Raw genomic sequence first — 17,272 nt, forward strand, 5'->3', positions numbered from 1 at the left:
ATCTGTTCTAGACTGTATTCCAAGTTACCCCCCTAACGACCGAGGAGTGGGTTACCGTTATGAAGTTCTCCATTCCAGTGGTACTTCTCGACGAAACCCTGAAGTTCATTGCCAGAAAGATTACAGATGGTGAGAATCCAATTTACACAGTGCATTGGATCGTTCTAATGTGGGCTGTGTTCTTTGGACTATTATGTATTTGTCCCATATAGAACATCCGTGAAACAAGATTAGTCTAACAGACGATGTTTTTCCTATGGAAAACATTTACAACTGAGTTCTCGGACTTGCAATTGCATTTAACTAAAGTTCTTCCCCGTTGCCCGGGAAGGTCGAGATAAGTTATTAACGAAGTGCGTTTAAGTGAGATTTTAACCAGTTTGACTGTTGTGCATGGTGTTAGTACAACCATACAAATTTGCCACCAAGGCCCACCATGCCCGCATCACACCAGTACCCTGACGTCGCTCTACAATCATACGGATTTCAGTGGCATCGAGTGATAAAGAGACCCATCGTAATCAAAACAAATTGTGATTGTTGAATTATTTTCTACGAGTGCCTTTTAAACATTAACTTTTCTCTGCAAGAAAACACCCATCGATGTTCTTTCTAACTTATTATGTTACACACTGCCCCTACCTTCTAAACCCCTTGAACACTAATTGCATGCCCTCCTAAACACAATGCACTTCTAAACACCATTTATCTTGGGTAGCTATTGTTAAGTCCTTTAGCTCATTAAATAGCCGCCTTATTAGTGCGCGTATGCTAAGTCTGACGATGTCTTAGCAATATTTAGAAGGAGACTATTTTTTTTTTTTTTTTTTTTTTAAATTTGAATTCAATTCTATTTGAAGAAAGTAATGTTTGAAAATGTTTTTTATACACTTTGTTACCGTAGAATACGAGAACACTTGAAATGAGTTAAAACATCGACAGAATGGGGTCCCATAGCATGATATTCATTACTTTTGACATAGCTCTAATGCTGGGCATTTGACCTTAACGCACACACACACACACACACATACACAGCAGCTCACTTTACTTTTCGGTTTACAATAGATGTTCTGGGCTCTTTTAATTTATTATACGTTCTATCTGCTTTTGTTGTTGCTTATTAAAAACGGTCTTGTTAATCGATCCTTAGCATCAAGAGTGTCCGCTTCAATCAAGACGTCTAAGCTGGAACTGCCTGATTCGTTGCTGAAATTTCAAAGACAGAGATAGTGCATGAAGTTTAACTAAATGGATCTCATTTCGAACCTGTACATTATGTCTTCCTTCCCATCGAAGTAATGCATGCACAACGGTATTGATATAATACATCCTCTAAATTCACCTCGTAGAACAATTCGCTATTAGCTACTAGGAAAAAAGTCTTGCCGTGCTCAACAAATTATCTATCATCGTTTCATTCAACTTCTCTTCAACTGTAATAATCAAATAAGTATAATTGTAGTACTTATGTAATTTGATTCAAACGTTGTTTAACTTCGATCGAGAACAGAGGTTAAAAAAAGCGTCTTACTCGTATGCAATCGATCGAACGAGCACGGCCGGATCTTAACATCTTGCACTCTCATTGCATTCACTTGATCTTTTTACGTGTACCTTATCTGTGTGATTTACATGTTGAATGATCGATACCATACAATAGATTTGTATACCACTAATTTATGGGTACGGACTGCAAAGGCTCGTGCGTGTAAGATAAGAAATGGACATTGAAACTCGATCGTCTCCAGCAGTCCGTATCTCATCGTATTAATTTCCCTCCCACCCCCGGAGGGTGCTCTGAACACGAGAACGCTCGATCCTAGAGATACATCTACGGTTCCTATTAGCGACGACGGCTGGTCCATCGATACCAAACGAGAGGTCGAGTCGTTCGTCAAGCTCCGTCTCGGTCGTAGCACAGTCAAAGTAAGACGAAAGTGGCTACACGTGTTCCTGAGATTTAACTTCACCGAGCAGGTTCTGGTACAGAGAAGGGTAAAGTCAGGCTGCATACTAACAGAGGTCTCGAATCAACTCTTACAAAATAGTCAAGACACTTTTACGCTGTTACAATCAATTCATGATTTAGCGATGATAAGTAATAGGTGTAGAAACTAATTTTCTGTCCTCACATTCAACTCTTTATCTTTAGAAGCAATATTTACCTACCACTTTTCTTTATCATAAATTATTATATGTGCATTCCTGAAATGTGTAACTCAGGATTAAAAGTTGGATGGTTTCTTTGAATAAATAAGTGGTAAGTTTACCACGGAAAGGCACATTAATTTCTACGCCTTATAATATACTTGGTACAAAAAGAGCGTTTTGTTTTGGTTCTGCTAGTTGCATTCATCTTAGCCGCGAGACTGTTAATCTACTGACTATTGATTAACAACATCGAGGATTAGGATCTGCTAGTAATCAATATTGCTCTACGTACCAAAGAATACTACTTATCAGATACAGGAGTGTTTTCCTAAATATATTTATCTTTAAAAGGGTGCTCAGACTTCCAGCCGGTAAGCGGCCTGGCCTCTAGATCTCTTAGAAATCCTGTTACCGTCGGACACCTTTCTCCTGTCCCCGTTCCCCCGGTTGACGCGTCAACGTATAGTCGTCGAGCGAGTATCGAGTTCAGACACTGCCGAAAACTACACGCGCCACATGCGAAAAAAGAAAACAAACATCCGGGTGTCGTCACGAGTACGTGGGCCTTTTTAACGCAATCTGACTGTCTCTTTAGTCATTTTCATTTGGGGATTTTTTTATAAATCGTGTATGGGCAGTCGAGCCGCTATAAAACGAGCGCGTTTTTAGCAGCAAAAAGAGAGCCACTTCTCGACCCGTGCAAACGCAACAAGACTGACGATGTGGTTCGAGGAGTGGGATTTTGTTGTCCGTGCATCCACCCCCCGTTCGACGTGAATACATAATAATTTAATTTTGCGTTAGGGCGATTACGCGGCAGAGTTCTCGTCCGCACTACGACATAGCGTAATATATTATTATTATCATCGGCTAGGGCGTGATACTTTTGTTTTTCCTTCTTTCTGTCTTTTTTTTTTCTTTCCTCTTTTCTTTTTTTGGTATGGGCATAACTAAACTTAATTAGACAAAGGCAAATTGTGTGACGACGTGTACCGTTGCATGGGTGCACGGGTGCGTGGTTTGCAGCACGTGCGCGCTTAGATGGGTATATCTTGTCCAGATAAGCAATTTCAAGTCAGATAAACCTTTATTAATAAGATTACTTGTCGATTAAAAGCTATGCTTAGACGAGTGACCATTTAACCCTCTGTTACATCAGAATTTTATTTACTTAAAAAAAGAAATTTTTCTTGGTTGTTTATATGTTCAGGAGTTATTGAGTTGATTCGTAAATAACATCTTTTCTTAATATACAACCGTTTCTTAATATATAATTTATTTTGGAATGTACTATTACTAGACTGCGGATTTGATGTATTTATGTTGTACAATAATATAGAAAACATACATCAAATATACATAATGTATGTTGAATATATTCTACAATTATTACAATAACACTTATTTCATTTTGCATAAAATTTTCAGTCTAATTATTACATAATAAATCTATATTATTTAGTAGGCAAAAACTTGCTATCAACTTGCGTGTTCCTCGAATGATTGCTATCCCAAAGTTTCTTTTATAAATCAACCCAATAATTTTCAAGTTGAATATTGAGCAACAGAGTTCATAAAGCTATCAGATGTCCTAATAATATTTTTTCCTTGGTTCAATTTCCTTTGTTTGTATTGATTAAGCCACAGAGGGTTAATTCTTGCTGATAAATCTCTGTATAGAATTTTTCTTGTTAAAATTGTGCTCATCTTTGGCATGTGCAGCCCCCACTCACGCACCCACCTGATACCGCTTGAAAGTATCGAAAAACAGCACTAACGTTGTGTGTTTTGTTCGAAGTAACGCAATTTTTACTTTGTAACGGTCACGAATAAAACCCGTGCCGGCAGATCATCCTCGACAACTTCGCCCGTTGCGATACATATTATATATATAATTTGATTTTCTCCAGTGTGATTATGTTTGCATAAACGAGAAAGTTCGAATCCTATCTTCAAACGCGGGGATACGTCGAGGACGGTGATTGCCGATGCGAGCAAAAAACAAAGAACGTTCTGATACCACCTCACGACGCTCAATAAACGTTGGAATTTTCAATTTTTTTGCGTTCATTCGTGGTATACATATATTTTGTAAGTACTTGATTGATTGTATGAATTGTGTTTTGATCTGGACCGGAAAATGGAAACAGTGCCATTGATGAAAAAGAAAAAAAAAGGAGTAACAACAATTCTTTAATGCGCAGCGTTACGCAAAATAGAGAAAAAGCATTCCCCCCTTTTGCGATTCACGTGTCAGAGACATCGTACGTGTTTGTTATCATCGCGGATCCTAACGGAAGAGAAATTATTTTGGAATTGTTCGAAAAAAAGTATATTTTGACGTCCCCTCTCGATCGAAGATGCATATGTATAATAACGAAAGTCACTGAATTATGTTAACCATAAGAAATATTGCAGAAAAAGATAGCATTTAGTGGGCTACCTGTCGTTTGAAAATAAAACGCATGCGTGTTAGACTCGTATACCGCCATGATTAAAGCTCCTATGGCGTCGTTATTTTATTTTATCACCTTTACTGACGTTTGCATTAATTAAGAACGATACAATAAAGATGTATCGCCCACCAACTTGCCATCTCCATTCCAGTTTACTATAGCTCAGTGACCAGAGTTATCGAGTAAGAGTGCGTTCAGACAGACACCGCTTACTAAGGAGCTCTGTGAGCGCTCACAGAGCGAGTAAGCTTAAAAATTGATCGTTCCCAAATATAATGACCGCTTCTTGGTAACAATTTCAATTCAATTTATTTAAAGTTTACTACTGGGTAGGTCCTACAGACCTATTAACACGTTGTTTTTGCCTGTTAGTAGCCAGTTAGCGCAAAAAGTAGTCGGCATGTTTGAAAGCGAAAAGCTTATAAGGACTCCGCTCGCAGAGCGACTTAGTGAGTAGTGACGTTTCTAAATGCAGCCAATGTTATCAGAACTCGTTGATGATCCGGCTACTTTTCTCTGCACGTGGATCGAGCCTTTGCCTAACGCTCCGTATCTAATCTAATACGGTAAACCTACGATGATGAAACCCACGATCGCATCGTTCGTGCAAGGAAGTACCTATTTCTATTGATAGTAAGATAATGATAATAATAATATTGATAATAATATTAATTAACTTATATAGAATGCAATGACATTGAATGATTTTGATTGATATTCGCCAGACGCACTTGTGGCGAATCACGGTGTGATCCTAATTAATTAGAAATCTTGATATTTAACGGTCCGACGAGCCGGACGAATTCGATGTAGAGAGAGAGAGAAAAGAGAAGCAAAAACACGTATATATATATGCATACATATATACATATGAAAAAAGCAAAAAAAAAAAGAGGAACACGCAAACGTAAACGTCGAACAAGCCTCCCGCAACCGTTTGCTGGTTACGTTTATAATAATACTAGTTCACGCGTACGATTGATGATTGTAACTACACACATACACGCAGAGACACGAGTTACTACGACCTACGACCACGGCGCCGTTGGCCCGCCATTAGCAAAAGTTTGTTTATTTATCGTGTTTTATTTATCTCTTTTATCATTGCATTTTTTCGAATCTAAGAATCGGAACGAGAATTATAACAAGTGAAAGTATCACGACGATTATCAACGACTAGCGACGGTCCGACCTAGTGCATTACTTGTTATAATAATAAAAAAGAGAAAAAATCATTAATGTTAACAATGCGTGTTCGTAAAGCAATGATCGGCCTATTAATCTAGAAGAATGAAAAACGAAAGGAATACGGACGAGCGCGATTTTTTCGGTTGGAAACAGTGGCATCTGCCGCGTGTATGAAAGTCGAACACTTAATATAATATGAACGTAATAAGTGTTTGGTCCAGTTTGTCTCCAGCTACCTATGTAACTTTCTTTCTCTGTCTCTATCACTTTACTATCTTATCAGTGGTTCTTAACCTTAAGTTTACGTCACGTGTTTTTAGAAAGATCCTTAGTCTCAGACTAATGTTTCTCTTCTGATGAATTATATTATAGTAGCAGTTTTGGGAACTGTATTTAACATCTTCATAAACTTGACAAATTGTATTAACCTAACATTTTCGGTTGTTAGTTTCGCTTTTTTTAGAAACTGTTAATATTAATAGTCCTATGTTACATTTCATTATTATCGTAGATTTACACTAAAGATGACTGAATACTTTGTAGAGATACAGCTTGTCAAGGACTATTAATGTTAAATATATAATTACGCAAATTATGAATCCATAAAAATAACATTCATTACTTGCTGAACTGCACAGTGGTTAGGAATCACTGCTTTACACTCTACCTCCGAGTATGTATCTGTTCTCATCTCATGAATCACCGACTGTAAAAGTACTACGAGAACCATACCACAGAAATTGGTGACTCGATGGAGGGGATATGTTCTCGACCAATTGAATCGTGTAACTGTGATCGGATCAGCCGCGAAGTGGATTTGGCAAACGTCCACGACGTTCCATGTGTTAACCATCACCATCATGGTCATTCTGTGTCCCCGGAGTTGTTGTTTGAATTTTTGCATGCATTCTCTGGATCAAAAAAAAAAAAAATGCAATACCAAAAGACCGATGTTCGGTGACTGTCGTGTCGGCCTGGAATGACCAACACTCCTAGTCGAGGAAGTTGACCCCGACACACTTTGTTTGCTAACTCCTGCCTGCTGGTGTGTGAAAACTATTCAGTCACGGAGCAGACCTGCACAGTGATTGCGGGAAGGTGTATGGATGCCTCAGGTAATGTTTTTCATTTACTATTATTACACTAACCAACAATTTTATTTTCTAATGCATAGGCAATCATATTTATGACTGTCTTTAGAATTTTATAAAAAGGTCCACTAATAAGAGTACCCTTTGATGTTTGAAGAAAGTAAATGAAAGTAATTAAAAAAGGAAATTAAAGTAATGGAATATTTGTTTGTTATATATGAATCTTTGATGGGTAATATTTCTACATATTAATCTAGGTATTATTATTCTATTATTATTATTATTTTAGAGGGACAGTTCAAAGTTTCTTCTAATTATTATCTACTATATTACTTATGATGTAAACTAGATTGATTCATACATGTTGCAGTATTTTATATTAAAAAGTGTGTAAATAATAAGTTTAATACTTATTTTACTATTTGAAAAATAAATTGGAAATTTGCCAATGAAGCAAGTATCTGTACGATAAAAATCTTTGTTTTTTTTAACATCAAAGGGTGTTCTAAACGTTTTAGTGCCAATATTAATTGATACTTTGACAATCCTAAGATATTTGAGTAATTGACAAAATATTGAATACTTACTTGACCTAACTTTTATTCAGTACTTCATCTCTTGTTCCCTTAGTAAAAGAAATTTAATATATTGTTGAAATTGACCAGAAACTAACTGTTTATTTTAGTATAAAAAATTTCAGTATAAGAAATCTTCTATTAGATAGTCTAATGAATATAATTAAGTGTATACTTTCAAAGAAACATTTAGCTCATTTGACTTCATAGAAAGTTTAATTCGCAGCAGATGGCTATTGAAAATTCCTTTCATTTTAAGAATATTAATAATGTAATTTAAAAAATTTAGTTTGTTTAGCAAAGGCTCATCTACCAGGGTCAAATATTAATTCCTCTATTTTAGTGGATTACCATGTAATATACACAGTCTTTCAAAGTTCATGATAGTCTAAAAGTCAATTATCTTCAATGGAGCAAATTTTGTTCTACATTTTCAATTACTTTTTAAATAAGAACTATTTAAGAAGGATACTCTATTTAAAATTGTTACTTGAGAAACAGGCTTTTAATTTTCAGTCTTTTTCGAACACTTTTTCTGCAAGTTAAATATATCTTTTTGGCTATACGATTAATATATGGAATAACGATTAGTTGAATAGTTGTGGAACAATACATGGAGTGACACGACATAACACGAGTCTAATCTTTCCAGCAGCCACCATTACAGTTCAACAAACACCAATCTCTCAATTTCTACCATACCAAACTTCTGGATCTCCAAGAATCCTCCCGTCACATTTTCTACTTGAATAACGAAAATTCCACGATGTGTTCGCAGTGGCACCGCCAGTGACGCCGCCGAAATAAAGCTCGAGCCGCGTAGGACGAATCGACACCTGTCCGGACACGAGAAATCGTCAAAGGCACTCAACACCCACCCGCAACAACCCGCAAGCTGATCGATGGGGATCAAACGACAGAATAAACTAAAAAAAAAGTTACAAAACGTTATCGACATATGTATACACGCACACCGAACGTTACATACATTCTACACGCGTACACTCATCTGAACAAAGACACACACGTAAACCAAATTAGTAAAATGAAAAGAAAAAAAAAACAATTACGGGGGGACGCGTCTTGTTTCCATCGTACACCGATCGACGCGCGCCTTGGAAGGGTGGTTCAGGATTTTGAGAAAGAGTGGAGGGATGGGGAGAAGGGACAATTTGGAACATTCGTTTCAAAGCGATCCCAGGATCTAGAAGGGAGTAGTAGTCCAACCCTAGAGGCGAACCGAGAATTTGGAATGTTTAATCGAGTGGAAGACCAGCCAATGGCTGCATCGTGTCTACATCTTGTTGCAGTAAACTGGCAAGGTTCTTCTGCCAAGCACAAGGAACTGGAACTTGCCGAGTTCCGTAACGAAAAGACAGAAGGGTTAAGACACCTGCGACGACCATGCTCTACGAAACGGAGGGTGACGTCGACACAAAGGATCTTGGGGTCCTGGCCACCGTTACTCAACCCTTTCGCTGCTGAGGACGTGATCATCTAATAATTTTAGCCCAATATTGTCTTCCTTACAAAAATTCATAAAGGAAGAGGCCTTGATCTGAACTTTCAGTCGGGAGTGCCTTCTTATACTTGAGAACACCTTTGAGAGCAGCGAAAGTGTTGACACTGTCCATTGATCCTTCACTGATGTCAGAATAATACTCAAGAGTCCCTGGGCTGTGTTGTCACGTGGGCCAAAGCAGTTCCTACTTGGAAGTCTTATTATTGTATTACTTATATGCAATGTTTAAGGGGGACCAAACCTCTGTTTGGTCCAAATGCATGGCAACATTGGCAAGTCGAAGTCAGGATTGAAGACTTACGGCTCTGAGAAACTTTCAAGATCACCACCAACAGAGGCACCTAACCTCGGGATACTTTCTACCCTGGAACTCTGCTAACGCAACGAATATGCTTCTCTTGTTTTCTCTCTTCTTTTTTAGTTTAAATCTATCTTGTCGAGCTTGAACAAATTTATAAAATAGCTCGATAATTGTCGAAAGGCAAGTTTCCTTTTGCTGGGATCAAGTCTGTTCCTTTATTCTACCTTCCTTTCTCCGTTTTCTCTTCTTCCTCGTGTCCCTTATCTTGATTATACCTTCTCGCTAACGAGATTAACGTTCTCTTTGATTATTATTCTTCTTCAAAGAAACTTTTCTAGACAAAAGCTTCTCTGTCTAGTTATCTGTACCTTCATGTCTGAGCTCCTAAGGGGACAACGGAACACCTAGCTTTCTATAATTAAAATGTTGCTCAGTTCCCTATCTATGGGGAATCCCCTGTCGAAGCAATCAACTTCTAAGCTGACTAGGTTACGCTGAAAATGACCAGGCAGATCCAGTCACCTTCTCACCAACAAGATGCAACCAAAGCCCCAAATTCTCCATTTCCTACCCTTTGGGGATCTTCTTTCAAAGCAATCAATTTCTAGGCTTCCTACTACTCTAGATCTAGACTTCTAAGGAGTCCTAGCATCAACACGCCTAGCTTCCCAGCATCAAGATGCTACCAAAACCCTAAATTCTCAATCTCCTATCCTTTGGAGATCCCTGTCGAAGATTCCCTTGACCTAGCAGTTGCCAAAACTTCGAATGCTCAGTTCGTTACCTGTGGAGTATCTTCTCTCGAAGAAACTATTTTCTAAGCTTCCCACTACCCGCTATCAAAAATTTCTCTGATTCAGCAATTGTTAATCTTCCCCTACGTCGTTATGGCGAAGATCCCGAGCCCAACCATTTCTCAAGCTACAGGACTCCAAGGGGCTCGCTATTGAACGGAGGATCGACTGGCCAGTGCTCATCCAATCTCCAAGTGTCGACGAGTAAAACGGTGAAGCCAAGAAGCTCAATGGAGAGGCGTTTTTCACTCCCTTCGCCATTTGGATCGAGTGCTACACTTTAGGACGAATAACAAACAAACCGTATTCCGATCGGTGACGTAACTTTCCCACGGAGGCTTCCGCGAGTTGACAAGATCGCAGGAGAAGTGATCGAGGATCGTGGATCGTGACGATGACGGAAGCCTCCAAGGCGGGCCACGCGCGAAACTTACGCCACTGAAGACAACACGTCGATGAAGCTCGCGAGGATACAACCAATTGTACATAATACGTTACACACGCGCGATGTTTAAAGAGGAAAATTATTATTATATATTAAGAGACATTAAATATATATATATATATTTTTTTTTTTCGCGAGAAGGAAAGCGCACATTCGGGACCCGGGCCTCGAGCGAGAAGGATTTGACACCAGTTGTGGTTTTTCATTTTTTTTCTCTACACCTTTGATCGCCGATTAATCATTCGGAGCTGCGCAGAGGCGGAATTAGCAGCCTCGGGACGGTTCTGATTGTTAATTAGGGAGAGATAACGACGTTGATGATGCCTTATCGCTCTTTCTTCCCTGGTTTTCCTCGTCAAGACTGATGGAAGACGACGAACAGCCAGAACCCCGAGCAATAGCGACTGACAAGCACCGACGAAGACTTCTGGCATCTTCCTTTTCTTATTCAATCTCCTTTTGCGTTTGGGGAGCCTTAGAGTAACGGGCAGAAGACAGAGCTTGAGGCTCCTTCTTGCTGTTGATGACGAACATTCGCTGCCCATGGCAAAATGGCTCGTGGTCGTCGGTTACCGTGTTTAACCTAGATAATACTGTTTGTTTTTTTTTTTTTTTTTTTTTAGGGTATTTGAAGTACAAATTGTGTTCGAGTATAATATATTTAAGAAGAAAGGGTTCTAGATAACATCAACAGTAGAATGATTCTTCCAGAAGACGTAGATGATTACACAGAGTAATGCCTCGGATATTAATCAGATTTCCTTACCAGTGCCACGTGTATTGATAATTGGCTTCCCTTATCTCAACGCATTACTCGTCATTCGAAAATTTTATATCCTTCTGGAAGAACGTTAGCTATAATCAGGTTAATTTTTCTTTTCTGAAAAATAAACTTATAAAAGAATATTATCATTCGAATAAAATGTAAGTCAGTCCTAACCAAAAGGTAGCCGATGTACCAAGTCGTTATCCCGCTACTTCTGGTCTCCTATTGTCAAATTGTTCGCTCTCTTTTTTCTCTCTCTCTCTTTTCTCTCTCTCTCTCTTTCTCTCTCTCTCTCTCTCTCTCTCTCTCTTTGCACTCTTTCTCTACTTCTATCTGTGTCTTTTAATCGTCGTCACCTCTTGCCATTTTTCGCTGAACTAAGATCATTTCGTCTTGTAACTAGCAACTAGAGCCTCACGTTTACACGTAGCGTTTACGAAGCTCAGCATCGTCAAAGAAGATGTATATTCCGATCGACAAAATCGTGACGTGAAAACGTCGATCGCGCGCGACTTTTCCTGTGGATGGTCTCGTTTGCACAGTAAGTTTAAGTATACACAAACTCGCGATCGAGTCGATCTTGATCCACGACAATCCTCCTCACCGGAAGACAACGGTTCGTAGGGGCACGAGGCGTTCCCTAATTTTGTTTAATACTCGTGCCGCGGTGAGGACGTGAAAATACGACGCCATTTTACTCGTTACCTGCCACTCAGTACTCTTTAATTAAACCATAATGAAAAAAAAGAAAAAAACACACCGTTGGAATATTTGCAGTGCATGTTATTATATCGTTGGAGTGTAGTTTTTATTCGTTCTTGTATGGAAAATTAACTGCTGCGCGGACGTTCCAATCGTTCTCGCTCGAAAATCGTCCGTAACGGAGTTCAAATAACCAGGAACGAATTTCATTACTTTCTTTTTTCTTTCTTCCGAAACGGCGAACAAACCTTGCGTTATTTTTAATGTTGTACACGCCAACAGCTCTGTACGAATAAAGGTTTTGGAAGAGATGGAGTCAACACCTGTACTCATTCCGTTCTCCAACATCGGCGGAACGTCGATTGATGGGTTTTAATTTCTCTTTTCTGATCATATAATGTATTCGATCAATCGTGAGCCAATTGGCGTTCCACTTTTCCTTCATCCTTTATACACGTTTCTTTATAGACAACATGAATGAACTTGTGTACTCGTACTTGACGCTTCGATCAGTGACCATTTAATGCACGCCTGGAATGGTAACGTTTTAATCTCTTGAAAGATATTAATATATATTTACGATCACACTACCTTATAGAAATAAAATATAAGCAGTAGTACCGAAACCCTTTCGGTACTACTGCCGCCTATGGGCGGTATCCACGAATCTCTCTCTGGGTCCTATTGTTGCCTATAGGTGGCATTCACGAAATGCCCTTGTGGGGTAATCTCGGATGGTAAATCTGAATTCAGGCCCCACGACTAATAGGACAGCCGTGTTCAAGGTTAAGCCAACATGCTTTATTACAAACTCTTTTACTTTCTCTACTCTACTTAGCAACGGTCCGCACAGTTCTGGACTGGTGGTTCTGGACCCACGTTAATTTGGATTCAGGTCTGGGCTGATCATGTACGGGTGCAGGCCTCCGCTCCGCTTCTGAATGCCGGCTCACTTACTACTCTTTCAAATCTGCTACGATTTGACAACGAAAGCGTGATTCAAAAAATCTGATTTTTTGGGGATCTGTTAATAAAGCGTTCGCGCGTCTGAATTCACGAACGACGTTGACGTGGGATTACTCATTCACCCTGCACATGGGCCTGAAGTTGGAAGCGAGTTTTAAAAAAAACCGACATTTTCGAATTTTATTGCCGTTCACGCGGGAAAAAGACATCAAAACTGTGTCGCCCCGATGCCCTGGACTGTTGGACATGTAATCCACGCAACGTGACAACGTCCCAACTCTTACACTTGGAGGTGGACCACTCCTACCTCTGCCCCCCCCCTCTCCCTTCAGTTCGGGGGCAGTTTTCGAAACGGGACCTTTTCGGCATTCATCCTTAACATATCGAGAACAAACATGGTGAATTTCATCGCCCGTCGATGTGTGGAAGTGCTCCCTTACGAAGGGGGTTCAAAATTTGAGAGCTGTTCCACCCTCCCAAGAGGTGCCTATGGGGTCCACGGTATGGGTGATGGGATTTTCTGGATCAGGGGAGTCCAGAGAATGCATTGAGCCCCAAATCGAAACCGTCGTCCAAAAATTGTGGATTTTAGAGGGGTAGGGGAGTTGTGGGAGTGGGTTTGTCCGAGAGGGATTTCAAGGGGTGCATTTTGTAAAGCGCATCAAAGAGACTCGCCTCAAAGGTCTTTTTGAATTTTTCAACCCCTCCCGTTACCCCTGGCCTTTTCCAAAGAGGCGTTTTTCTACACCCTCCCCTTTAGGGGGATTAATTAACCCCTTCACATCAACCCTCGCCAATGCAACTTTGCACACACCCAGAAGACACTTGAAGACTATTCCTTACGAAGTTTCACCGAAATCGGTTGAAAACTCTCATAATTATGAACATTTAAAAAAGTGTTCCGCTAATTTTGTCCAGTAGTTTATTTTGTCAGTTCAGTTGTTATCTCAAAGCTGCCGCGTGCTTGATTGCACAACTACGTTGCATAAAATAATACTTGAAAAACTAATTGCAATTGTAATTGTATCAATTATCACTTTTTCTTATTAACAATCATAATCAAGTAATAATTTAAGAATTTTATTACAGAAAATATATCGTTATTAATACTTTCTTTGAGTTTTGTTTTGACGAGTACAGTTGGGAAAGAATCACCTTAAATAATCGACAGCTCCATTGTTACAGGGCCTAAGAAGATTCGAGTTACATTTTCAAGAATTCTCTCTTCATAATGTGATTGCATGAAGATTTAATGCTATATGGAAAATCGCACGGAATTTTATAAAAACTTTTATTTCTAACGTCCTATAGAATATCACATTTTACGTATTCCTCTCCTCATAACGATCTACTTTAGTATATTCACAAACTCACACCCACTCATTCCACATACGCATTCTCGGTCCCAAACAGAAATTATAGACTATGCATAGTAGTCATTCGCGTCAACTCTACGATAAATAAATACAGGATAACAGAGGCGATGGAGTAATCGAGCGTCAACGATGTTTTGGACAATGGAAGAGACGAGGATCGAGAGCGATTGTTAGCTTATTGGCGTTTCTTTGGCTATCTCCTGCAATCGTTGTTTGTACGTCTGCCTGATCTCTGCTATGGGTTTCACCAGGTATATTGGCACGTCGTCGTCTCGCCTCTGCAACAAATAAATTTTCACTCATAATAACTTTCTATTTTGGAGTGTTCGTAATAATAAATAGTATTCAATTCATAATAAATAAATTATTTTCGATTGTTCAATTGTGAGAAAAATAAATGACAATTTTTATTTTATACTCTTTGGAGGGGGTCCCCGAGCCTCCGTGAGTCGGCGCGTGCAGCTTTCCTCTAGAAAGGGAAGAGAGGTAGAGCCATGAAGACTGTATGAGGAGATCCAACTCCATACGAAAATGACTAGAAAACTGTTATCAAAATCTTGAGCTTTAAGTTATGAATATTTCTACCACTCGCGGCGCTAGTGCGCACAGCTACGATACATATATGTCATATGTGTACGTATTATCATATATGTATATGATACTCACTTGCGCCGCGAGTGGTAGAAATATTCATATCTTAAAGCTCGGGATTTTGATAACACTTTTACACTACACAGTTGGAACTCCTTATACAGAGTAGCGTCACTTGGCACAAGTAGCGTCCGCAAATGTGCATACCAAGAACATGGCGACGACGCTGTTTCCTATATTGTACACTAGATGGTACTAATAGTAACCGACACCACGCGCAGCGTCACACGTCGATTCAATTTATTGCGCAGCGTCACAGTAACATACCGTGGCAGCGTGGTTACGTGTGGTGTGTTGTGTTTCATTCTATTTCGTTGACGTTCCTCTGCGTAATATTATTTATTGAATATCTTTGAGTATTTCGCTAACCTTTGAAATCAGCATTTATGTTCAGTATTTTATACATACCGTTTGCAATTGCCTTTCTTTTTCTCTCAGTTTAAATATGCGCGCGGTGCATACCAAGAACATGGCGGACCTCGGACACCAACATCAAAGGTGCCGACACGGAGTGACGCTACTCGTTGTATAGTCGCTGGAAGGGATCTTGTGAGATCGTAAACCGAAACAGTAGTTATTGGTTTATTGGGCCAGGTAACTGATTCGTAGGACGACAGGGGTGCCGCGGCTCTAAAGTATACGTGCCCACGTTACACCCCGGGGCCCCAAGACTTGATGTTTGCTACGCTTGTTTTTCCAAATTGGAAAACTCTTGACGATGATTGGTTAACTAAGTTCCTACCTACCACAGTATTTTCAATAAGTCGGCCAACAGAATTATGTGTGAACATACATAAGAAGAAAAAAGTTATTGAAATATGAACATCCTAATTCTGATACCATACGGCCCTGAACGAAAAGTCTAGCTCTGTCCTTATCTAAAAAGGTGTCAGAGTGCTAATTGCGGTCGACTTAAGTTGTGAAGATCTTAAGTTTGGCTTTTAACGAACAACATACACTAATTATAAATGATACCAAACATAGATGGCGTCATTCACATTGATATTTATATTCTCGTAACAACTAAATGTTCACCTGGAAAAGGCATTCTCCCTCGAAGTCAAGAAACTTCTGCTTCCTGGCTCGCAGTAGAAGGCCCACGCATTTATCATTAATGTGTGTGTAAATGTTGAAGAGATCACCAAAAGTAATTGCGGTGATCTCTGGATGGTCCCGACACGGTGTGCCTTCTTGATAGATGATCTCGCATAATTCCACCACTTCCTTCAGGATATGGGCGGCTGCTTTGCGACCACGAATATCTGTGAGGGAGCCAGCTACTGGTCTGGAATCAACGAGAGCTTGGTGAAGTAAATTTCACTCATTTCATCATAGTTGCTGCGCTATTTCCTCATCGAAATTGTGAGCACACCAACTACTAACCCCTTGGAGTATAATGGCACATACATTTTTGAAAATTACAACGGGAAAACATCATTAAAATTAATTTTGTATTTGTTAGGAACTTAAAAGTTGACTGGGTAATAATAATTGAGTCAGTGGTCTGGTAGAAAAGGGTTTATTGCACGCAGTATTTTCTCAAACACGCCAACTCGAACTCAAACACGTGGTCACTTCTCGTCGGTAAAAAACTACCCTCTTATCTACTATTTCCAGATGGCGTTAGCGCTTTTCTATTTTATTCGACAATTCCACAACAGTATTCTTTGAATTTGCATTTTGGATTTCATACTGTGGTTCATTAATACTTTTATTTTAATTCTCCATTTTTTGTTATTACATCGTGAATTTGTATTTTAGAATTTATAACTTAACTTACTCATTTGTATTTTTACTTTAGTTCCGTATTCGTTTTATTATATTGTGAATTTGCATTTTGGATTTTGTAACGAAACTTTTTTGTAACGAATCATATTGTGCCCTATGATTAATGTATGTGCCATTATAATCTTTGCATTACAGTTTAGCTATTTTTATTCCAGAGTGTTTATAATTGTCTATATTAAATTACAGTTTTTCGAGTTACTGCGCATATTTATTCGCAATTAGAGTGGATAGTTCCACATTGCAATATTTGAAATTGTTCATGTTAAATGAAAAAGTACGCTCTCTATAGTATTAGTATATTTTTCAAAGAATGATTTACCGCTTTTTTTAACTTCCCGATTTATAGGGAAGTTATTGTATTTGCCCCTAAAATGAAAAATCGATTTTTTAGCAGATCTCCATGTTTCAAGGTCATTGGAGTAATTTTAGCCTATTTTTAATAAATTGTTCGTGTGTGTGTGTGTGTGTGTGTGTGTGTGTGTGTGTGTGTGTGTGTG

General features: G+C 39.1%; 2 protein-coding genes across 6 annotated transcripts in view; one reads left to right on the top strand and one right to left on the bottom strand.

Moving 5' to 3' along the window:
• The window catches only part of LOC128884968 (calcium-transporting ATPase sarcoplasmic/endoplasmic reticulum type), an 87,227-nt gene extending 74,918 nt beyond the window's left edge, over nt 1-12,309 (top strand). For 4 of the 5 annotated variants that reach the window (XM_054138693.1, XM_054138694.1, XM_054138696.1 and 1 more), the window contains exon 13: nt 12-6,006. In XM_054138693.1, the coding sequence (XP_053994668.1) occupies nt 12-212 (201 nt within the window). In that variant the 3' untranslated portion in view covers nt 213-6,006. Of the gene's footprint in view, nt 1-11; nt 6,007-8,242 lie in introns of those variants that run through there. The other variant, XM_054138697.1, reaches the window with a different exon arrangement.
• A 1,715-nt stretch (nt 12,310-14,024) lies between these two features.
• Nucleotides 14,025-17,272, bottom strand: part of LOC128884970 (actin-binding Rho-activating protein-like) — a 33,224-nt gene continuing 29,976 nt past the window's right edge. Inside the window, exons 3-4 of the mRNA XM_054138700.1 lie at nt 16,023-16,272; nt 14,025-14,614 (exon numbers count right to left, since the gene is read on the bottom strand). Of these exons, the coding sequence (XP_053994675.1) occupies nt 14,507-14,614; nt 16,023-16,272 (358 nt within the window). The 3' untranslated portion in view covers nt 14,025-14,506. The remainder of the gene's footprint in view (nt 14,615-16,022; nt 16,273-17,272) is intronic.

The sequence above is a fragment of the Hylaeus volcanicus genome, chromosome 2 (assembly GCF_026283585.1).
Source record: "Hylaeus volcanicus isolate JK05 chromosome 2, UHH_iyHylVolc1.0_haploid, whole genome shotgun sequence".
NCBI classification, from domain to species: domain Eukaryota; kingdom Metazoa; phylum Arthropoda; class Insecta; order Hymenoptera; family Colletidae; genus Hylaeus; species Hylaeus volcanicus.